We start from the raw sequence: 22,627 nt of genomic DNA, 5'->3' as shown, positions 1-22,627 counted from the left end.
TAATAATAAACAAAACACAAAATCATTTCCCCTTGTTTGTATTTGACTTTTCAAAGACGCTCACAACGAGAAATAATCGAATAATTTCGTAATTTACGAAAAAATCTGTACAAGATGGAAGTATTTTAATCTGATTCGTAAAATACTGAAAAAATGGAATCATTCTTAGGGATTTCGTGATGGAATGCAAAATACACGTTGAAAATGGTTCGAGATGAATACAATTTTTAAAAAAAGAATGAACTACTGAAAAATTCTGAATAAATAGGAAACTAGCGGTAGCGCCGATACGTTCCAATGATGTATCTTCACATTACATTCGCAGTTTCACTAGCAATCCAATCAAGTCACATTTCCTCCTCTTAGCACCCCACTTCTAATTCATGTATTGCACTGGTAATTTTTCAGTATGATGCCCGTTTCTCAGCCAGGGCTGATGATGACCATGTCAGAAATGTGTTGTCATTGAGAGGAACGTCAACAAAACAGTCGATGGAATCGTCGGTAGAAGGAACCGGAGCACCAATGTTAATCGGAGGCGGCCCGGCATTAGGAACCGATGTCAAGAGACTGGCCGGCGCTTGAACGACGCAGCTCCGTTGCTTGGCAGCCGCTAGCGACGATTTGCGTGAGCGGGCTTGAGAAACTCGTTGGCGAGCAGTAGGGCGTCCATGTTGCAAGGTGCTCATCACTCGTCGACGGAAATGACGAAGACGTCGGATCAACCCACGCAAACTCAGATTAATAGTCGGCCCTCCAGTTCGACGACGTCGGGTCAGCACTCGGTCAGGTGTGGGACTCTCTACTCCGCTGGCAGTGCTCCTCAATGTCGGATAAAGTCTAGACGGCGAAGTGGCCGTCATGGACGATCTGGTGGATGAAGCGTAAATGACGCCAGAACGCAATCGGGCAGACATGGAGGATTCCGTATTCTGAAGCTCGAAATATTCTCCCTAATAAATAAAAGCACATGAACATTGAAGAATGCTAATATAACGATAATAATGTGTTAATTAGATCCAACCTGGTGGCCGGTCTCTGGGTCGAGACCGTCGCCTCCGCCGCTGGCTGGAGTGTATCGCTCGAGAAAGATGGTATCGTCGCAGATGCCTAGACTGGCGGCACTGTAGGTGCCCGTGTTACTCAGCGCACCGTAACTGCGCCCAACCATCGAAGCGGATCCGGGGCCGCACGAGTACTCTGCTCCGAGTACGGCCCCTCCAGCCTTGCGGCCCTTGCGGCCCTTGTTTCGTCTTCCCCGGGCGACCATCGAGAGGCAAGGGAAGCAGTGACTGTGTGCCACTTGGCAGGAGCAGCTGCATACTGATTTGGAATCTTCTAAATCGATGAGCGAACCGGCGAGACCACCACCGCCTTGCTCTCGCGGGATTTGGCCGGACAGAATCGATCCGTTGGCTGTGATCACGTCCCCTTCGAGACGGACAGCTCCTTGCGCGGCCTATTCAATCAATAACAACTTGTAGTCGCTCTGTTAACGAATCCCAGATCCGTTTCAAATAGTAGATTACCTTGACAGCGGCAGCTTCGTCTCTTCGTTCGTCTTCCGTGTTTAGCGTGACGAGCCGCAAAACGAGGAGATTGAGGCAAGCGGCAACAATGGCCAATCCAAACAGGATGAAAATGAGAACGAACGCCACGTACTCTGGCTTGTCGGTCAGGGCATTGTCCTGCTGGAGTGCCACCATGTCGCCGAAACCGATGGTCGTTAGCGTCACAAAGCAGTAGTAAATCGAATCAAAGTAAGTCCACCCTTCGTATTTGGAAAAGGCCGCCGCTCCACCCGATATCGTAATCGTCGTGATTGCCTATTCAAAACCAAAAAACAAAAAAAAACGAAATCGCTTTAACAACAGCCTGAGGAGAATTAATTGAATCAAAAACCAATCATTTTTCATACCGTCACGACAAGGATTAGGTTGGTCTCCGACGCTTCGATGCTGTCGTACTTGAGGACGCGTTTGACGTTGCGTATAACGAAAGATGAAAAGTTATTGAGCCGTTCGCCGATACTCTGGAACATGACTAAACCCAACGGAATGCCGACCAGGGCGTAGGCCATGGTGAACAGTTTGCCGCCGATCGTGTGTGGCGTCGAATGTCCGTAGCCTGTGATTATTGATTTTTACGCGTTAATAACCGCCGACTAATCAAAACGGGTCGACCAACCAAAGAGAGTTGTTTTCTTCCACTTGTTCACTCTTTTGGCGCCGCTATTTATTACAATATAGTATTGGCTGTACCTATAGTCGTGAGGACGGTAGTGGCGTAGTAGAAGGCACCGGCAAATTTCCATTGTTTGCCAGCGTAATGAGGAGCTCCTTTCAACACCATGACCTCCATCAGCCTATAGTCTCGATCCACGATCCCGTAGCGCTCTTTAATCATGTTTTCCATTTCTATCGGGGGAAAAAAGGAGGGAGGAAATCAAATAAATACAAGTTGATATTTGTTTTGGAAATATAAAATAACAAAAATCTTTGACGGACCGGTCAGATCCCTATGGCAACGTCAAATAAAAACTCGGTTGTCGACCTAATACAAGGCTTTGGCTGTTTAACTCAGCGGGAGGACGAGGGGGAGAGTCCGCGCTCCTTCGTCAAATATTAAAACGCGAAAAGAGGAAACTCCCTTTTTTGTGTGTGTGCGTGTGTACACAGCATTTGCTTTTTCTTTTTCCGTGTGTGTATATGTGCACGCACACATGGAAAAAAAAAGTTCTTTCAACTGTTTGATGTTTTGCGTACATTTGGCCATTTGGGTGGAGGTGGGCTTCGCTAACTTTGCAGAGTGCATTAATAGGATAAATTAAAAAATAAAATCAAATGACGGTCGTCAGCTCTTCAACTGGTTTCTTTTTCTCTACGGAATATGATTTTATAATGAACTTGCAGCCTCCCCTGTCAAACATATAAATCCCGCAAACTTGTTCATTAGGCTCAGCGGTTCCTGTAGGTTTTCACTATATAAGTAGTTCTGAAAACTATTTGTGTGTGCGGTTGACGTCGGGTCTTTTCTTTAACTGGGGGGGATAACATTTTCATTTCCACCTGAAAAAATAATAAAAGTTCCTTCTCAGAAGGCAAATAGAAAAGAAATATCCAAACTCATTTCTTGTGGAAAATAAGAGAAAAGACATTTCCCGCGGGAGCTGTCGCCGACAGACAAGGTTTCCCCCCTCCCCCCCAGCCAAATACAGACTGTTACGTCTCTCTATACGGTGGAATAACCGCGTTTGGCAATTACGACGAGGGGAAAATGGACGGCAGCAACTGGAAAGAGCTGACAAGTTGCAGCGCTCGGCCCCATTCCACTGCGCTGCCCAAAAACATTTTTTTTCGAAATGAAGCTGCGAGCTACTCCCCGTATTATACGTAGAGTTACAGTCTACATTATTACACACTCAGGTCACTTGCTTATGTTTCTATTTCACGGCGGGAGAGCACGTCCAAAAAAAAAAGAGAGCTAGCTCACTCAGCGTGTTGCCGAGCTCTGCTTCCCTCTCTCTCACTCACTCAATCTCTTTGGTGAACATCGATCCTGCGTTAACGAAGCTAATGAACAAGTAGTAGGGGCTCATATAACACAAGAGCACGAACTAACAGAAACACTAGACACAATGACGAGGACTTGATCAAAACCTCTCAGACTCTGTTTTCTTTTTTTAAAAAGAGGCTTTTTTGCTTTGAATTCTTTTTTCAAGTTTCTTTCTAAGGAATTTTTAAACATAAGGAAAGAGCAAATACCTCTGAGAACTTGTGCGTTTTTGGCTTCGTTATCAGATTCCAGGGCGTCGAATATGGCGGCGCCGATCAGCAGGTAGGTGAAGGTGCAGACGATTAGTGAGAGAGTACGTACGTTCTGCTTCTTCATCCTCATCGAGCTCAATGGCTCCGTCTGCCTCCTAGATCATCCCCTCGTTTCACAGTCGATCGAACAATAGCAGCACACACACCACAACCCATGTACGAGTCGCACAAAAAAAGATGACGGTTGGGAAGAGGAAAAAAGGACCTTCTTCTTGTAGTGTGTGTGTGTGTGTCAACCCGCCGGATGGTGAGGATCGATTTCTGATGAGAGGATCGCACTCAGTAGCTCAATCGGGTTTCATGGTGCAAAAAGAAGTTCTCTTCATCTTGCCGTCATTCTGCTGTCCGTTATCTCAGGCGAAGAGAACGAATTTCCTATACAGACGACAATAAGAAAAAGAATCGAACAAGTCAAAGGAAAACAATTAAAAGGAGAGAAAATCACGTCGTCGGTTTCAATACTTCTAGACGGTTTCTTCTTCTACTCATCGACCTTGATTAGCTCCGTTTCGTTACACAACAGGCGTAACAATAAGAGCGTAAAGGTTGAACAACAACAAGAATGAAACCCAGACAAGCAAAAGGAGTCTGTGAGCCAATCGATAAAGGATCCCCCCCACTACTCATCACGGGAGGAGAAAAAAAACGGGAACCGACAACGACATGGTAGAGATAGAAAAAGAGGAGGATAAACATCCAATAGTGTGAACAAACACAAAGGGGCTGTCGGACCGATTTGATGGATCGAAACGGACCCCAAAGTGAAAGCCTCTGCTCAACAACACACAGACAAAGTTGGCTCCTGCTCTCATCCTCCTTTTTTTTTGTTCTGATAATAATAATAATACCATAAACGATAATAATAAAGTTGTCTTTTTAGAGCCTTTGACAAATAGTAGCTTAGCAAAGTAACTACCTCGTCGCGCGGTCTTTGTTTGCCACGGAGCTTGTTCCAAAAGGTCAACGGATACACTGGGCAACTTCTCATATATATATATACTAGCCTATAAATAGAACAAATACATTTTACACACTTACCCGGAGTAGTAGTAGTGTGGTGAGAAGGGCTACACCTACGTGGATGTAACGTCAGAGACAGGTCTGGTCAATCGGCTATCCCTTCGACGACTGGTGGATTCTACGTAGAGATGCCTGAGACACACTACCAACAACCACCACCCCACATACACACACACAGTGGCCAAAAGGCGGGTCACGCAACTGTGGACATTTCTCTTTCTCTTCGTTCCAAAAGTCGAGTCAAGAAATAAAAAATAAAAAAAATAAAAAAAAGTTGAATCAGCTCATGTAGGGAAAAATGTCGCCAGAATACTAAAAAGGTGAAGAAGTGGTGCCGTAAGAAAAAATAAAAGGGATCCAGTTGGACGGATGATGCGGCTGTGGGAGAGGCAAGAGAGGGATAATCAGCAGCTCGTCTGGACAATTCGGCGCAGAGAGGCTGTGAAGAGATGCAAGGAAAGTAGCGAGTACACAGGAGCCAAAGCGGAAAGAGCGAGACTGACTCTGTGCTCAGCTGCTGTTGCTCGATCAATGAAGCCGGCCGCCTTCTTTTGATCCAGCGCAAGCGCTCTTTCACGCCACCCCCTCTCTCTCCTCTTCTTCTTCTTCTTCTATTTTTTTTTTTTCCATATCTCTCCTCTCTCCGCTCTCATTCGCTATCTTTTCTCACAATCCGCCTCGTCTACTTATTCCGGATGGATAGCGGGGAGAGACACACGCGCGCTCACTCGCCTTCTTCACAAAATAATGGAATACAAAGAATGATTTAATATAGGGAGGAAACCGTGGAGAGTTGGTGGTCCGCCGCATCGAGACGATAGTGGCAAAAATGCCCGTTCTATACTATATACTGGACATCCACTTCAACGGAAGAGAGTATTTCATTTCGGCATAAAGGCCGTTGGGTATATACGGTCAAACAAAACAGCAAGACCGTCTCACTCACGGACAGTTTTCCAGGGAGATGACGATCGCCATTAAATAGAAGCGCCAGGGCATTTCCATTCTAAATATTTAACTTGATTCTACAAAAATATGGAGCAGTCGATAGACATTTGCACCGTCACATTTTCCACGATCGATCATCTGAGCCGCCTCCGCCCACTGTGTCACGGTAGTGGCGGACCCTGCAAAAAGATAAAAAAAAGAAACAACATAACAATGACGACCAACAACAAAGTACATTAAGACATGGAAGAAGAAAAAGAAAAGAGTCTCAGAGTTAATGCAGCAGCAGCGGTGATCAGATTACCGGATATTTACTCCGCCCGCCCCCGCACACACACGAACGACAAGCTGTTGTCGCTCCCGCCAGCACACACTTGTGCGCAATTTTTATCGATTGAATATTTGGAAAGACATTTGCGGTGACGTAATAAAACTTTCAAACGACGTCGCTCCGTGTTTTTAACCGCACGAAAGTGTTTGATAACTTTTAAAGGACGGACGAGAACTTACGGAAAATAATCGACTAAAAGAAAAAAAAACCCAATTCCGGTCGACATTCCGAATGAACCTTTCGTCGGGTTGACGGGATTGAATGCTCAAAGGGATTGGCACGCGCGCTCTGCTAGTCTAACTTTGTTTCATTGAAATAGTAGCCTACTTGTCATATGTGCATAGTCGTAGCCAAACGGTTGAGCGGACGGCCGGCTTTCGACTTGATGGCAAGGATAATCCAAACAAGTCGTTCAACTTTTACGCGTGTAAAACTGTTGAAGACCGCATTAGAGACTAGACGACGGGAAATCGATTCCTCTGCTTACCCGCATCTTTTTTTTCTCTTTTCCCCTCCTTAAGAAGAAGACGTAACATTTAAAAAGTCGGAATAATAATCGCGGGAGTGAATGCATAACGTAAATGCCTAACTGTACACATACGAGGTAGTAGTATAGTGGCACCATGCTGAATGTCAATGAAATCTCATTTCCACAATAACCTCATTACTCCCGCTTTTGGCTGGTGCGCCAGTCGAGTCAACCGAAACCGAAGCGAGTTCGTGATATCGCTACTCCAACTCTCGTGAGAACCGGCAAGGCAAAAGAGAAAAGAAAAAAGGAAAGTTGGGCAGAGAGAGAGAGACACACACAGACAGTCGTAGGAGACAAGAGAGAAGGAGTTGTCCATAATTCACCCCGTGGCAGACATTCGGGTGATGTTGCAGACAGAGCCATTTTACCCGAACGGAAGCAGCAGAAGAAAAAGGAAAACATTTTCTAAATTCGAGATCCGACGAGAGCTAGTCGTGCGAAATGCGGGCCAGGATCGATTGTTTTTGTTCTCCTTGATGGCTGCTGGATAACAAGAGCAATCTAGGGCGTTTCGATGACAACGCTGGTTCGTCCTTGTGCGGAAACAATTGCTTGGATAACAAATAAGCCGACCGGAGAAAAGAAAAGAAAAAAAAAACAATTAAACAGGTAAAGGAAAGAAACAAAAACACTGAAGAACTAGCAATCACGCAAAGAGAGTAAAAAAAAGGGGGGCACAAGTCAACTTTACCATAACATTCCCCACAGATATATGATCCACTCGGGAACACAAGAGTCGAATGGATCGATCGTCCTCTTTTTCGCTCCCATTTTTCTTGGCAGCGTTTATTTTTTCTTCTTCTTCTTCTTCTTCTTCATTTTTTTTTTTTTCTCCGGGGTGGCGCGTTCAACAAAAATAATAATAATAAAAAGTAAAATAAAAAATCCTAGATGGCGCATTCCAACTCAAAAAGTTTGAAGTAAAAAAATAAAAAAAGGGAAAGGAGGTACTACACCACACTACTCTATTGACACAACTGGGTCGACCTCGTTTTCTTCGTCTTCAAGTGCCATCACCGACACCACCCCCTCAAGTATCGATCGACGCCACGAAAATTCAGCGAATGACGGATGAATAATCCAACCAACAATTAAGGAAAGAGCAGACTTGTGACAAGAAAGGATCGATGTTTAGTGTTACCCCCGATCCGTTTTGGCACCACCGACCTACTGGAACGGAAGAAATAAAAGAGAAAAAAAAACACGCATAAATAATCGAAGAAATCAAAATGGGATCACTTTACCGGAACGGAGATGATGGGGGTAAGATCCTGGTTAATGTGTTCGCTTTTTTTTTTATTATTTTGTTTCTTGATTTTGTGTTTTGTTCAATACATGTGTCTATAATTATTATGACATAAGGGAGCGAATAAAACTGGTGGATGGACGAGATGATCCATCCCGCTCGAGGCGGATCTCTCCAAACGAACATGACACACACACACATACAAAAAAAAAAGAAGAAATAATAAACCAACAAACAAAACCCAACGGTTCGGAACTCGGAAGGGCGCGAGAAACGTGATCAAGGGAATGAAGGGCTATAAAAGGAAAGAGGATGGAAAAACTCATAATAATTTTTATCGTCACTGGCGTGCGATCCTTTGATCGCCAAGGGAAAGTTATTTAAACGGCCTATAGTGAAGGACAAGATCTGCTGAAGATTTCCAGATGAAATGGCGTACAGTGCGCAAATCCATCCCAGGCTCAAGGATCTAATGAAAAAAACAAAAAAAACAAAAAGTAAATCCCCTTTCAAGTCTAAATCAAATTAAGCGGATTATTTAACTATCAACTAACCTGATCATTGCACAGTAGTTCTACTTTATCTTCGGCGATTGAACTCGTTTCTTGACGGTCGGCGTTTGCCACCGAAGCTGCCGATGAAACTGCGGATCCCGGTAAACCTTTTTCACCACTGGGAGTAGCGGCTGATCCGGCACTAAGTGAATTAGCAGCAGGAGAAGGCCCAGTTGGCGTTGCTGCCGATCCTGCTGGCGTCGATGCTCCGACGCCACCATTGACTCCACTCAGTGTCCCAAACGAATTTGTGTCTAGTACGCCTAATACTTTTTCGTAGACGTGCTCAATTACTTTACGGATCTGGATAAAGTCATTGGCAATCAATCGGTCCCTAATTTCGTCAGATCGAAAAACAACAACAAATCGAGGTTAATCAAAAGCAACGCTATTTCGAATTTGAAAAACCCAAAATTTTGCATTACTTTTTCACGCATTTGATACCGGATGCCGGATGTGGCAATAGATAGAAAGGAACTTTAATCAATTTGGGTAGGTTGCGGTTGACGACTATGTCGGCTACCCAAGTTGGCACGGTTTCCGTCAATAACGTGCCTTCGGTTTCACCACCCGCGTCACGGCACAGTAATCTGTACAGCGTCCGTCCGCCTACCTCACTAGGAAAACAAAAATCACATTGATCATAAAGTTTTGCTGTCATAGGCACAACAACAACAACAACAACAACAACACATACCTAAATATCACAGGTGTATGAGGGGCCACGGAGAAGTATTCATTGCCAGGCCGATGAATCGCACCGTTTGAAATGGCTGGTGGATGTGAACTCGCTCCAGTACCACCACCTTCTGGTCCGTCGGGGTTTGCCTCATCTCCCAATTGGAATGGTCTGGGCCAGTGCTCCAAGAGTGCTTGAAGCAGCAACTGCCCATAGTTGACTTTAGTTTCCTCACTCTCTTCCAGTGCTAGGCCCACTTCCCTAGCTGACACCCATGCGGAAAAACAATCGTTCTCATCCTGGGCGAGGTGAATCGTTAACATCTAAAGTGAGAGTGAGAAAGACGTTTAAGAAATGCGGTATAAATAGCCTAAAAATTGACTTACTCCAGTTTTGAGATCGACGTTGAACCAGTTGGGAACGTAAACAGTTTTGTTCCTTTTCTTGACTTCTTCGTCCAAGTCTACTTGGCCAAGGTCGTTGACTTTGGCCGCCTTGAGAACGTCGTAAATGGCCACGTTACTTTCTGTGTCTTTGGTGAGGACAGTGCGTTTGTCGTTCAAAATTCTGTAGTGACGGATGGACGCCCCACCTCGGATCGTTAGATCAGGTGACACAGTATTGTTGCTTCGCATCGGATCGGATGCTGGTGCTTCAGACATCATCAAATGCCGATTATTAAGAGGCTAAAAAACATGGTAAACATTAAAATGAATTTGTCGTGTAATTGATTTTGATTATTCTTACGTATCGTTTGACTGAAGATTCTTCAGTTGCCACCCAAACATGTTCCATGTCTGGGGTGAGGCATAGACGCAGTACCGGTGCCGAAGCTTCGCATAAAAGCGTTCGCTGTTCGGGATTTCTCAAGTCTGTGATCCAAACCCGTCGATCCCTTCCGGATGATAAAACTGTATTAAACGCTTCGTTGGTCTAAAACAGAAATCAACTCAATCAGGATTGATTTTCTATAATTTGGTTGGCGTGGTTCGTGTCACCTGAAGCGTCCAGACTCCTTCATCGTGTATTCTCATGGTGGATATGCATCTCTGCTGGCCCAACGACCAAAGCCGCATTGTTCCATCAGAACTAGCCGAAAGACACTGTGTTCCATCGGTATTGACTACAATACACTTGACATTGTCAGTGTGCCCTAAAAAAGAAGAAATGTATTTTGTGATAACTTTACATATAGCAATATAGCAGGAGTTTAAAGAATTTGATAATTACCTTTCAATTTCATTAGTTTGTTGCAGCTACGTGGATCCCACACTCTGAGAGTCCTCTCTGTAGACCCACTTATAATCACAGTACCACTTGGGTTCATGCCCAAGCTGTAAATGGAATTTTTGTTTCCAGTCAAAGAAGAAGCTTTTTAAATGGAATTAAAAGAACATTTAACTTTTATAAAAAAATTGAAAAAAACTTTAAAAATTACTTGTGACAGTGTTGTTGGATGCAGTTAGTGCAGTCAAAGTGTTGACATCCCACAAGAAGATAGCCCTGTCAAAACCTGCAGAAGCAACTTGTTCCTTATCTTTGGCATATGCCAAGACTTTTACATAATCTTTGTGGGTTCTCAATGTGGACATACAGAAACCCTTGTGAGCATTCCACACTTTGACTGTCATATCTGAGCTGGCTGAAATTACTAGACATTGACAACAACAAAATGTACACGATTAAAGGAAAATAAAAAATTTTAAAAAATAGTTTACAATATTTTCCACCACAGCACAGGACAACATCATTCACCCAATCTGTATGGTGCTCCATAGATTGCCAATAGTGATCTTTTGAACTTTTGTTTGGGTTGCAATTCCATATTCGAACAATACCGTCCCGACCTGCAGAGTACAGGCGGTTCATCTGTGGGTCATACTGCAATGAATTTACTCCTGAACGATTATAGCGTTCACTTTCATCGCGAATTACAAATGAAACCTGAAATGAAACCAAATAATATTGGTTGGTTAACGTTCTGCCGGGCAACCAAAGAATCTCAAGACCGCGAGCGGCTAAATTACCAACCTGTACTTTTTTGCGATTTGTGTGCGTCGCGTTCGATTTATTGAACGCCATGGCCACGTAGGAATTTCACTCGATCGCTAACTATCCAGTTTACAAAGAGTTTTTAGCCACATGAAATGGATGTTTCTTTAAAGGCTTTTAACTCAAGACTCTATTGACAGGTAGAAGAGAAGGTCTTGTTCTGCAGTAAAGAAATTGACATCAACATACACCAATGCCTCGTTTTGAAAGTGGCATTAAGCTCTTCTTTGTCCTCCTCATCGCGCATATGGCGCTGGCGTTGCAATTTCACACATTTTTGAAATAAAATCATTTTATGATTTAAAAAATTGACTGAATCATTTTTTAATTCGAAGATATTACACAATAATATTTTAAACACAGGATTCAAGTCTAATCAAGCATGTATTGAGACTTTTTAACTCAAACACACTAAGAATTTTATGTTTTCTTACATTACGATTAACATTACTACACAACAGAAAACTGAAAACAACAAAAACAAAAGAGAATCAGGTGCACGAATCGCTCGCTAAGATGAAACACTATTGTTTCTTCTTAAGTTGATCAGGCTCTTCGGGTGCCTTTTCTTCACTAGGAGGTGCACTGCGCGGCGATCTTGGTATAAGCCGAGGCAGTAGGAACGGGGCAACGAATCGCCAGCCGAGGAATACAACAAAGCCCATGTAATAGAGCGACCCATAGATGGACCAATAGTCTGAGAAAAACGTGAACGGCGCGAGGCAATAGCCCATAAAGCAAAACACGTAGAGTTTGCCTATCACCCACCGAACAGGTGCCAACGTAGGATTGTTAAACACTTTATGAATAGCAGGATTTTTTGCTGCTAACACTTCCATCTAAATTGTAAATAAATGGAATGAGTAAACGTTGGCGACAACAGGGCGTTTCTGAATTTAACTTACATCCTTTTCAAAGAGCATTACTATTAGCTCCATGAAGAAACAAACGTAGTAGCCCATATGCAAGCCGTGCCACGCGGCCAAAAAGAATAAAGCAATGGCTTGCGACAAGGATCGATTGCCAAGAAACCGCAAACGTTTGTAAATGTATCTATACAAGAATTTAAAAAAATTAATAAACTACTTTCGATGACCACTTATGATAAAATCCTTACTCGGCAACCCAAGCGTTAGTGTTTAAGTTGAATGATTGAATCAAGTGGCCAAAACGAGTCGCGTTCTCAAAAACACGAAGTTTGACGTTTGCGCATCCATTCCACAGGTGACGACCTTTGTCGTCCTTGCCGTTGTAGGTCAGTCCTAATCGAAGACAGAATCAATACAAGTAATTTTTGAGAGGCGTATATAAGTCATGGTACCGCTCATAGTACAAACACCCTCGGTCAGCAGCCAGCATGAGATATATTTGTACAGGCTAATCTTTGCCCACAAGCCCACTAACACGACGCGGATAATAAATGTGTGCTCGTAGAAGGTCTCACTGGTGATTACAGCGTCAGAAATAAAGTTGCTTGCGACTTGGTAAAGAGCCAAGTAAAAGAAACCTAAGCCAGCACGAATTAGGCCAGGCTTAATGCACTGCATAATGTCACCACTTTCCTGAAAAACAAACGTGATAGTTAAAATCTTCTTTTCTTTTGTGATGGATAATTCTACCTTTTCATAAACATTGTTGGTGAAGTCTAGGTATCGTTTCATTGAAAATTGGGGTCCAACAAGAAAACCCCCGGGGAAGTAGACATGACCGCACATCTCCAAAAGCGAAGGAGCCTCCACCAAAGCCATTTTTTTCTGATGAGCATTTAATTGATCGGGTTTTTTACGGCCATCGTAATAGTCCAAGCAAAGGCCAATCAGGCGCAAAGTCAGGACACAATGTGGCATACTCCATTTAATATCATAAGTATCAGTGCCAGTTTGGTAGTATCCTGAATATTAGAGGGGAAATCATTGCTTTTTGGCAGTATTATATTTAAAGAAATATTGATTACCAAGTAGCAGGTAGGTCATGTGAAATGTGAAAGAAAGTGCAACACAAATTCTTGTCCCAGACAAAATTTTTATGAGTAAGTACTGCACCAGCACACATCCGAATGAGTGGCCAATATCCCATCCTAAATAAAATAATTCAAATGTGCAAGTTCTGATTACAAATTTAGTCGACATACATAGTCTAGGGTTGTGTAGAAATGCTCCCAAATTAAGAAATTGTACTTATAAACATGGTAAAGCTTACCAAAGTTGAAAAATCCAATAGAGATTCCAGTAATGGTAAAAAAAAGATGTTGTACAATGGCAGATTTGTGACGGAGGTAGAAGCAATTGAAGAGAGCAATAGGATATCCTGTAGTATTACATCAATTATATAAGATTTGATTTATTGAGATTCACAGCAATTCAGATACAACCTAAAAGTATTGACACCAACAATCTAAGTGCTTGTTCGGGTGCACCGATTGCTTGAGCAATGGAAAACAAAATTCCATTTTGAATTACACGGTCGTCCATAGTAGACGATCCGCTATCTCTAGGAGTCGTGTAAACGAAAAATCTGATTGCAAAAATTTCAAAGTTAATTAAGAACTTTGTCTACTGTAAAACAAATTACGCTAATCTATTTATATAGGAGATCCTTACGTGCGAACGAAATATAATGGCTTCTTTTGAGCTGTGTCTTAGATTTCACAGTTGTGATGTCTGCTGCAATCATCCCCCGAATGCCCGCGTGTAATAAGTAACGGACCGTAAGCTGCCAGTATTTTTGTATTATTATTTTCAGAATTAAAAGTTGTGGAAGTCAATATTCAAAATATTTCATTTGTAACGGTTAATACTGGAATATGTACATTTCAAATGTTAAAAATTTTTATAAAATAATAACTAATAATTTTGTCGCACGCACACACATGTATTGACTTTTCTTGCTGTTTAGCAGCCAGGATTTACCACTTCCCCCATCGCCATACACGAGGGTACCGACGTTAAAAGGGAAGCGTTAACGAAAGAAGATCTTTTTACATAAGCGAAATTATTAGGTAAAAGAATCCGCCATGGCACAGAGTAAGCTGAACGATTTGGCAGGCAGGTTCTCCAATGGACCAAAGGGACTCGGAACAGGATTGAAATTGCTTGCTTTGGCCGGAGCAGCAGCCTATGGAGTCAGTCAGTCCATGTACACCGGTATGTTGTTACATCATCAACTTTGTTCTTGATAACAATGTACATTATAATTTTTGAAATGTAGTGGAAGGTGGTCACCGTGCCATCATCTTCAGCAGACTTGGGGGAGTGAAAAACGATACATATCCAGAAGGTCTTCATCTCAGACTACCCTGGTTCCAATATCCCATCATCTATGACATCAGGTATGTGCACAGTTTTTATTTATGCCAATGTGAATGTTGTAGATCTTGACACAAAGAAACAATACTTTTTATATAGGTCACGACCAAGGAAAATTTCCTCACCAACTGGCTCAAAAGATTTGCAGATGGTTAACATCACTTTGCGAGTCCTTTCCAGACCAGATGCTGCCTTACTCCCTGATGTCTACAGGTTGCTAATTTTTTTCTTAAAGTAATATTGATGCATACTAATTTTGTTACTTACAGAAACTTAGGGTTAGATTATGATGAAAAAGTCCTTCCTTCCATCTGCAATGAAGTCCTTAAAAGTGTTGTTGCCAAGTTTAATGCCTCTCAGCTCATCACACAGCGTCAGCAAGTTTCCCTACTTGTTCGTCGTGAATTGACAGAGCGAGCCAGGGACTTCAACATCATCCTCGACGACGTTTCCATCACAGAACTCAGTTTCAGCAAAGAATACGCCGCCGCCGTCGAATCCAAGCAGGTACGTTTAGTTTCTTTTTATTCACAAGTAACACGCCTTACAGTTTTCTTGTTGTTGTGGAACTCTAGATCGCCCAACAAGATGCCCAGAGAGCTGCCTTCTTCGTCGAAAAGGCTTACCAAGAACGCCAACAGAAAATCGTTCAAGCTGAGGGTGAAGCCGAGGCCGGCAAAATGATATCCTTTTGAAAAAAGTGTTTTTTAAACGATAAGTGGTATTAGATCCTCGATGACGAAACAAGGCTTGAATGAATTGTCTGAATCTTGGTGGCTCTGTCACAAGTACCTAGCAGGTCATTGTAAAGGCGGACATAGATAAAAACAAAATTGGGAGGTGCGCCTTCCAAGGCAATCTGGAATACTGCCATGTGTGTTCTTAAGGTATGGGGCACTCATGATTCCTCTGCCAACATATTCTTCATTTTAAATCCTGTGATATGCGATTTAGTAATCAGAGTGGATCGTTACGATTTAGGAAATTAAGTTAATTCACTTTCAATTTTGGATATTCCTTAACTCGGTGTTTACATGGGAGTTGCCATAGGTATTAACCCTGGTTACCTGAAGCTGAGGAAAATTCGTGCTGCACAAAATATCGCCCGAACGGTAATTGGAAATTATTAATTTTACTTGGCTGTTACTAAATCAAGTTTTCTGTTTTACCAGATTGCCGCATCTCAAAATCGTGTCTACCTTAATGCTGACTCGCTGATGATCAACGTGAGTGACGTTTCCTTCGATGAACGCATTGCCACTGTTGGAAACCTTAAGAAACCCGAAGTGAAAAAATGAAATAGTCAAGCTATGGGAAGTTTGTTAACGCTTATTCGTCGCTATTTCTGATTCATACAAATGTGGTCGAATTAGTTCCAAATAGATTCTGTTGGATGTAGTTAATGAGAATTTGTCGACGGTTTTGCTTTTTAAAGTGATTTGTTTGTATCTTTTCCGTGAAAGCGGCGATGAAGTCACATTAACTTTAATGTACATCCAATAAAAAAATTGTACTGTATTTCAAATAAAAGTTAGATTTTTTTCAGTTTCGAATAATTTTGTTGAATAGTTTAGTTCATGACCAATGTTGTATAATGTATTAGCCAAATATCTCGATTGGAAATCAACAGGAACGTATAAGAGAAGGAATTTTAATGATTGAAAAAAAATTGGAATATTATATAGATCACGTTCCAGTAACCTTACCGAGTTGCTCCACAGCACTCACATAACCGCGCAGATTTCAATCCAGTTTTAACTGCGTATAAAATTTTTCGTTTGCATAAATTTTTGGTTCTTTGATAGTTTAGGCTTGGTATGTAGAAGCAGAAGTCCTTCCTCCGTGACCGGTCCAGTTTGCGTGGTGAAACACACCTGGCTGATCCAACAGTTCATAGGTGTGTGCGCCAAAGTAATCGCGCTGAGCCTGGAATTCACAACAATAAAAGTAGAAGTTATGGTAAAAGAATTTCTCTGAGGAAATAGGCTATAAAAATGTACCTGAATTAGATTGGCTGGGAGGCGTTGGCAACGATAGGCATCGTAGAAAGAGAGGGCCGTTGAGAAGGCCGGAACAGGGACACCATATTGGGCGGCCGTTGCAATCACATCACGCCACGACTCTTGACAAGTGCCCACAGCCTGTCGGAAAAAGTCGTCCATTAACAGGCTCTTGAGATCTGGGTTACGCTCGAAGGCCAATTTGATGTTTCCTAAAAACACACTAAAAGTACACCACCGATTGTTAATAGTGTTTTAAGTCTAGTTTCGTAAGTTATGGTTCCCGTTCTCCCACCTTCGGATGATGCAACCGCCACGCCACATGAGCGCAATTCCACCGTAGTTAAGTGTCCAGTCATACTGCTTGGCCGCCTCTCGTAGCAACATAAAACCTTGAGCATAAGAGACAATCTTTGAGGCATACAATGCCTGAAAAGAAACAAAATGGAATAATTTATTACAGACAGTAAAAATAAAAAAGAAACAGAAATAAAAGTTAGTGCTTACTTTACGGATAGCTTCAATGAATGAAGCCCTTTCACCAGAGTAAGCTTTAAAGGCAGGTGCAGGCAACACTTTAGAGGCTTCGATGCGTTCTGCTTGCAGAGAAGATAAGCACCTAGCAAAAACTGCTTCGCCGATCAGGGTAACTGGGACACCGTAGTCTAGAGCAGCAATGGCAGTCCATTTTCCAGTTCCCTTTTGTCCAGCAGAATCACGAATTTTCTCGACCAAATAATCACCTTTAATAAAATTTAAAGTTAAAAAATTATGTCTACAAATATGCTGTGAAGCTGCATACCTTTGTCGTCCTGGAAACGCAAAATATTGGCAGTGATTTCAATAAGAAAGGAATCCAACTCTCCCTTATTCCATTCATCAAAAACGTCAGCCATTTCAGGTGGAGTCATGCCCAAAACGCTTTTCATCAGGTGGTAAGCTTCGGCAATCAATTGCATATCGCCATATTCAATGCCGTTGTGAACCATTTTCACGAAATGACCTGCTCCACCTTCTCCTACCCAATCGCAGCAAGGCTCTCCATCACTTTTGGCAGAGATCGACTACGCCATGGGGAATCATAAGGAAAACTTTTAAAAATTCTATTCCTGTGGTATTATTAGTTGAGTTAAAAATTTCACCTGAAATATGGGTTTGATATGTGGCCAAGCTTCGATATGGCCACCAGGCATCAAGGAAGGTCCGTATCGTGCACCTTCTTCACCACCAGACACTCCGGAACCGACGTAAAGGATGCCTTTCTCTCTAAGGGTGGTGCACCGACGTGTTGTATCACCGTGCTCCGAATTGCCTCCATCAATTATGATATCACCAGCTTCAAGGAATTCTACCAGTTGGTCAATGAACTGGTCGACAGCTTTGCCAGCTACACAAAAAGAGAAATTCACGAGATCATTAAGTGATTAGGTTGAAATTATGGGGTTAGAAAATTATACCTTGCACGAGCATCATGACACGACGAGGTTTCTTCAATTTAGCGACTAATTCACGAACGGAGTGTGCCCCTACAACACTCTTTCCTTTGGCCTCGTTGTGAAGAAAGTCATCCACTTTCGACGTTGTACGGTTAAAGGCACAAACGACGAATCCGTGATCAGCCATGTTGAGAATCAAGTTTTGACCCATGACAGCCAAACCAATCAAACCAATATCAGCTCTGTGAAAGAGGAAGACAAAAGAAAATTAGATGAAAATGATTAAAACACAAAACACGAATTAACTTGGTGACGCACACTGGTTCGGGACAATTTAAAACGTGTTTACAAGCTGCAGCTCCCATGGTAGAAATGAATTAAACCAGAGTATCCAGCGTGAATGTCTCAAGCGATGGGACTACCGAGTGACAATAAGCTTGATCAAGCACATGACTCTCCAATAAGAAAAAAAAAAATACGAATGTAACTTGCATCCATGGAGAGAGCTGGAATGGAGGTAGTATTGTTTGCTGAAACAGAATTAAACGGTCCCGCCTCGACTTGTGATTGGCTGACACGAATTGTATCGACTGCTGTAGCAGACCACTCCACCTTGGAGCAAATTTAGGGGAAAGCGAGGCTGGCAAGCAGCAGCAACATATATTTCATTTCAAACTGGAAGGGTCGATATATAACGCCATAGTCACGAAAACTTAAGGAATTATTCACGAAAAGAAAATCCTCCATTGAATGTACCTTTCACAACCAATTGTTGCTAAGCAACTGCTCTATTTGTTATTGAGGTCGAGGATTTAGGCGAACTAGAAGCATTTCGACATGTACACTCACTTCTCCCAACATATGGCATAAGCTATTCTTGCCACATATTCCTTAGCACAGAAAGTAGTATTTATCTATTATGTGGGAAATTGATCTAGTGTAAAACCACATACTTTTTATCCGCAAAACCACAGTCGAGTAAGAGTGAAAACTATTCTCAAGGCGATATGAAACAAATAGAGACCACCACGAGGAACAAGAAAAAAATATGATCCCTATCTTTTGATTTAAGTTAACATCGGCATTTTAAAAAAATTAAAAAAGTACTTACACTTGTTCAGCAGACATTTTCAAAAGAAGGCACGCTTTCCTAGCCGGTAATGTGATCTGCAACGAACCGTGACTCGACAATTACTGAATAGGGACTGCGCGAGATCGTCTGTTTTATGTTGGAAAGGGAGGGGTAGACAAAAAATGCAAAGTAATCGATCATTCGTCCAGCCTAATTCCGTGCGGCTTGACGACAGGTTTTTATCCTATCAACAGCTGATAGGTGACAGCCCGCGCCACAACAGCCGCGTTCAGTCATCCACTGCGACAATATTCGTCGCCTCAGGGTGTGGTCAACGTGAAGAAACACGTATTTGCTTGGTCTGCGGTTGCTGTGATTTTCTACATAGTTGTAACCGCATTTCCTTAAATAACGGAAATTCTTATAAAGTCATGAGATTTGATAACCTAATTATTAGCCACCTTAAATTCCCCGGGAGGTAGGAATAGATTACCCCATTACTCACTTTCCCAGACGCACACAATCAGTATATAACTGTTCATATTATTTGTTCGTGTTGGAACTTATATCGTTATCAATTATATCTTGAAATTGAGATTTGGATGACGATGGTACTTTTAATACATCAACATAAATAATAATCAGAACCAACACATTCAGATCACTATAAGGATTGTAAGTGTTTTAACACCAAACCTACACTTGACTACTCCAACTCTATAGTGTCGTTTCTCATCATCACAAGTTCACAACAAAAAAGTAGACATTTGATTAAAAGATAGAAATGGACTAACGGATTAGAAAATTTCAAGCCGTAGGGTAACGAGAAACTCAGACGGAAAAAAATCTAAGTGAATGACTCGTAGGTCGGGATGAATCTTGTCCATTTGTTTACAATGGGTGACGGAAATTCTTGCCAGCGTACTTGGCAGCAGCTCCCAATTCCTCTTCGATACGCAGGATCTGGTTGTACTTGGCCAAACGCTCAGAGCGGCAAGGAGCACCGGTTTTGATCTGTCACGACACAAATTTCTAGTTAGTTTGGCACTTTAAACCACTTTTATTTTATTTTACCTGTCCAGTGGACAAGCCGACGACCAAATCGCCGATGAAGGAATCCTCGGTCTCGCCGGAACGGTGAGAGACCATGGTTCCCCATCCGTTAGCCTTGGCCAACTTGTGCGCGGCAATGGATTCAGTCACGGTTCCGATTTGGTTCACCTTCAGAAGCAAGCAGTTGCATGCCTTGCAATCAACGGCCATTTGGATACGCTTGGGGTTTGTGACCGTGAGATCGTCACCAACGATCTGACAGATAATAAAAATAAGTCAGAAATTGAAATAGATTGAAAAATTGTCTATAATCTTTTCTGTTTACCTGGATGGGAGTGTTGCCGGTGAGGCTAGTCCATGCAGCCCAATCGTCCTGGTCAAAGGGATCTTCAATGGAAACCATGGGGAAATCCTTGATGAATTCTTGGTAGAGTTCGGCAAGCTTGTTGGATTCCAGGTAAGTTGCGGGATCTGAAGCTGGGTTTTTGAAGTCCAAGTCGTACTTTCCGTTCCTAAGAAAGAATTTAATTCTCAGTATAAAGAAAAGATTTGTCTCAAGAGTAATAATTACTTGTGGAATTCAGATGCGGCAACATCCATTCCGATTTCGATCTTGCCAGTGTATCCAGCCTTTTCGATGGCGGTGGTGATCAGGTCGAGAGCTGTAATTCAATAACATACGCATGAAACATCGTATAAACTGATGAAATATTACACAAATCAATTTACCGTCTTTGTTGTTCAAAATGTTGGGAGCAAAGCCACCCTCATCTCCGACAGCTGTGGCATCCAAGCCAAATCGTGCGTTGATGACTTTCTTCAAGTGATGGTAAGTTTCAGTTCCCATGCGCATGGCTTCAGTGAAGGAGGATGCACCTAAAATACCAAAATGTCAATCAATAAATGAAATTAAAAACCCAACATTTCCAAAGTTCTTACCAGTGGGGAGAATCATGAATTCTTGCATAGCCAGTTTGTTGCCGGCATGAGATCCGCCATTGATGACGTTGAAGGCTGGAGTCGGCAAAATGATCTCTGGAGTGCCAGCTAGGTCAGCAATGTGTCTAGAAAACATACATTTAAAGTCATTAGATTCAGCTTTCTAAAATATTATTCTCAGAATTAATTTTTTGTTTTTACCTGTATAGGGGAACTCCCTTGTGGGTTGCTCCAGCTTTGCAAGCTGCCAAAGATACTCCCAAAATGGCATTAGCACCAAACTTGGACTTGTTCTCAGTTCCATCAAGCTTGATCATAAAGTTATCAATAGCTTCTTGATCAGTAACTTGGAGGTTTTCCTTCAACAAGGCTGGGGCAATCAACTAAAACATTAAAATGGATAATTAATGTCAAAGTTGCAAACAATAAATGGTTGAAATAAAGACTTACATCATTGATGTTGCTAACTGCCTTCTTCACTCCTTTGCCGTGGTATTCGGTCTTGATATCATCACGAAGCTCAAGAGCTTCATGGATACCAGTGGAAGCTCCAGATGGAACGGCGGCACGGAAAAGTCCCTTTTCAGTGGTCAAATCAACCTCAACGGTAGGGTTGCCACGGGAGTCGAAAATCATTCGAGCGAAAATCTTCTGAATAGACATGCTGATGGCTCTCGTTTTCAACGGATCGGCAAACTGTAGAGAAAACGTAGTTTAAGAATAAGCTTCACCTTAAAAATAAACCTCGGCTAGGATTGTGTCATGCCAAGTTCATTGGGCTCCAGTTCACGTGTACAACCCAAGGTCATTCAATGACGTGACTAGATTGTTACAAGGGTAAATGACGAATATTTCAGGATGTCATTTACGTTAACCAAATGAACACTTATCGACAAAACCAAACAGAAGAATTTATTTGAACAAGTGTTCTATTAATCTTACGATTTTCAGTGAAATTTAACCTGAACACTAGAACAAAGTACATTGACTCCCGGCGAAACCAGTCGTGACTCGTGAGCTGCATCACGAATATTGATTTTTGGGTTATTTTTTGTAAAGCCACAAGATTCCGTCGTGCAGCTTTCCAAATGGTATGAAACAATTTACAGCCACAATATATCTAGTTTAACTAAATAACAAAAATAACAATCAAGAATAAGGACATAAGAAACTCACAATTTAAGGTTGATTAACAAGCCGGTGAATCGGACTGAAGAGTGGAAGGAAGTGACTATCAAGGACGAATGGCACTAGACGATGTAGACGTCGCGGCGCTACACTAGAGGTCTCTCTTGCACGATATCGATAAAAAGACAAATAATGTGGAATGTATTTCATTATTATTATTCATTTCCTTGTTGTTATTATATAATCTTATTATTTTATCACCTTCATTCGTTACATTTATTTTTATTATAAGCCAAGAAGGTTAACTATCGTCAAAATTGATCTTTATTTCGTATCGATCGAAGGGCATGCCCTTTAAATTTTGAATGACAAAATCTCGAGATGTTGCACGTAGCTGGTTGCCAACCGGCAACCGCCCACATACCGTGATAACCTTAATGTTCAATCGGAACGGTTTTACCTTATTACAAGTTCACCTGAATAACCAAATACAAATATTCGATCG

General features: G+C 42.1%; 6 protein-coding genes across 9 annotated transcripts; 1 reads left to right on the top strand and 5 right to left on the bottom strand.

The window, feature by feature from the left end:
• Positions 1-22: 22 nt before the first annotated feature.
• Positions 23-7,800, bottom strand: LOC124193450 (potassium channel subfamily K member 9-like). 2 transcript variants are annotated; one of them, XM_046587263.1, is made up of 9 exons: positions 7,350-7,800; positions 6,937-7,209; positions 4,866-5,974; positions 3,765-4,202; positions 2,262-2,417; positions 1,919-2,127; positions 1,530-1,826; positions 1,025-1,459; positions 23-953 (listed from the first exon to the last, which is right to left on the bottom strand). In XM_046587263.1, exons 4-9 carry the CDS (start codon positions 3,895-3,897, stop codon positions 405-407), a joined length of 1,779 nt encoding a protein of 592 aa, XP_046443219.1. In that variant the 5' UTR covers positions 3,898-4,202; positions 4,866-5,974; positions 6,937-7,209; positions 7,350-7,800; the 3' UTR covers positions 23-404. The 2 variants fall into 2 exon arrangements, with proteins under 2 accessions (XP_046443219.1, XP_046443217.1); XM_046587261.1 differs by having other exon boundaries at positions 6,982-7,209.
• A 133-nt stretch (positions 7,801-7,933) lies between these two features.
• LOC124193449 (WD repeat-containing protein 48-like) lies at positions 7,934-11,410 on the bottom strand. The gene is made up of 11 exons (XM_046587260.1): positions 11,169-11,410; positions 10,856-11,081; positions 10,576-10,788; positions 10,368-10,508; positions 10,136-10,290; positions 9,885-10,070; positions 9,524-9,823; positions 9,156-9,460; positions 8,884-9,075; positions 8,459-8,792; positions 7,934-8,373 (listed from the first exon to the last, which is right to left on the bottom strand). The coding sequence occupies exons 1-11, from the start codon at positions 11,217-11,219 to the stop codon at positions 8,281-8,283; spliced, it is 2,196 nt and encodes a 731-aa protein (XP_046443216.1). The 5' UTR covers positions 11,220-11,410; the 3' UTR covers positions 7,934-8,280.
• A 144-nt stretch (positions 11,411-11,554) lies between these two features.
• On the bottom strand, positions 11,555-13,905 carry LOC124193452 (lysophospholipid acyltransferase 5-like). The gene is made up of 9 exons (XM_046587267.1): positions 13,790-13,905; positions 13,561-13,703; positions 13,389-13,496; positions 13,144-13,266; positions 12,809-13,080; positions 12,511-12,751; positions 12,307-12,451; positions 12,095-12,242; positions 11,555-12,028 (listed from the first exon to the last, which is right to left on the bottom strand). Exons 2-9 carry the CDS (start codon positions 13,658-13,660, stop codon positions 11,714-11,716), a joined length of 1,452 nt encoding a protein of 483 aa, XP_046443223.1. The 5' UTR covers positions 13,661-13,703; positions 13,790-13,905; the 3' UTR covers positions 11,555-11,713.
• Positions 13,906-14,088: 183 nt separating this feature from the next.
• Positions 14,089-16,039, top strand: LOC124193454 (prohibitin-2-like). Its single transcript, XM_046587269.1, has 7 exons — positions 14,089-14,332; positions 14,397-14,517; positions 14,594-14,707; positions 14,764-15,001; positions 15,070-15,177; positions 15,529-15,606; positions 15,667-16,039. Exons 1-7 carry the CDS (start codon positions 14,203-14,205, stop codon positions 15,790-15,792), a joined length of 915 nt encoding a protein of 304 aa, XP_046443225.1. The 5' UTR covers positions 14,089-14,202; the 3' UTR covers positions 15,793-16,039.
• A 29-nt stretch (positions 16,040-16,068) lies between these two features.
• On the bottom strand, positions 16,069-19,191 carry LOC124193451 (6-phosphogluconate dehydrogenase, decarboxylating-like). 3 transcript variants are annotated; one of them, XM_046587266.1, is made up of 8 exons: positions 19,042-19,191; positions 17,952-18,172; positions 17,637-17,881; positions 17,297-17,558; positions 17,002-17,237; positions 16,790-16,923; positions 16,495-16,717; positions 16,069-16,420 (listed from the first exon to the last, which is right to left on the bottom strand). In XM_046587266.1, the coding sequence occupies exons 1-8, from the start codon at positions 19,056-19,058 to the stop codon at positions 16,301-16,303; spliced, it is 1,458 nt and encodes a 485-aa protein (XP_046443222.1). In that variant the 5' UTR covers positions 19,059-19,191; the 3' UTR covers positions 16,069-16,300. The 3 variants fall into 3 exon arrangements, with proteins under 3 accessions (XP_046443222.1, XP_046443221.1, XP_046443220.1); XM_046587265.1 differs by lacking the exon at positions 19,042-19,191 and adding an exon at positions 18,249-18,363; XM_046587264.1 differs by having other exon boundaries at positions 16,790-17,237.
• Positions 19,192-19,599: 408 nt separating this feature from the next.
• Positions 19,600-22,332, bottom strand: LOC124193453 (enolase-like). Its single transcript, XM_046587268.1, has 9 exons — positions 22,171-22,332; positions 21,445-21,690; positions 21,196-21,377; positions 20,995-21,119; positions 20,785-20,931; positions 20,627-20,717; positions 20,381-20,567; positions 20,077-20,310; positions 19,600-20,016 (listed from the first exon to the last, which is right to left on the bottom strand). Exons 2-9 carry the CDS (start codon positions 21,655-21,657, stop codon positions 19,894-19,896), a joined length of 1,302 nt encoding a protein of 433 aa, XP_046443224.1. The 5' UTR covers positions 21,658-21,690; positions 22,171-22,332; the 3' UTR covers positions 19,600-19,893.
• Positions 22,333-22,627: the final 295 nt, after the last annotated feature.

Source organism: Daphnia pulex, chromosome 5 (assembly GCF_021134715.1).
Source record: "Daphnia pulex isolate KAP4 chromosome 5, ASM2113471v1".
Lineage (NCBI taxonomy): Eukaryota > Metazoa > Arthropoda > Branchiopoda > Diplostraca > Daphniidae > Daphnia > Daphnia pulex.
The sequence above is the reverse complement of the archived record's forward strand: the minus strand, read 5'-3'. Positions and strand labels throughout refer to the sequence as shown.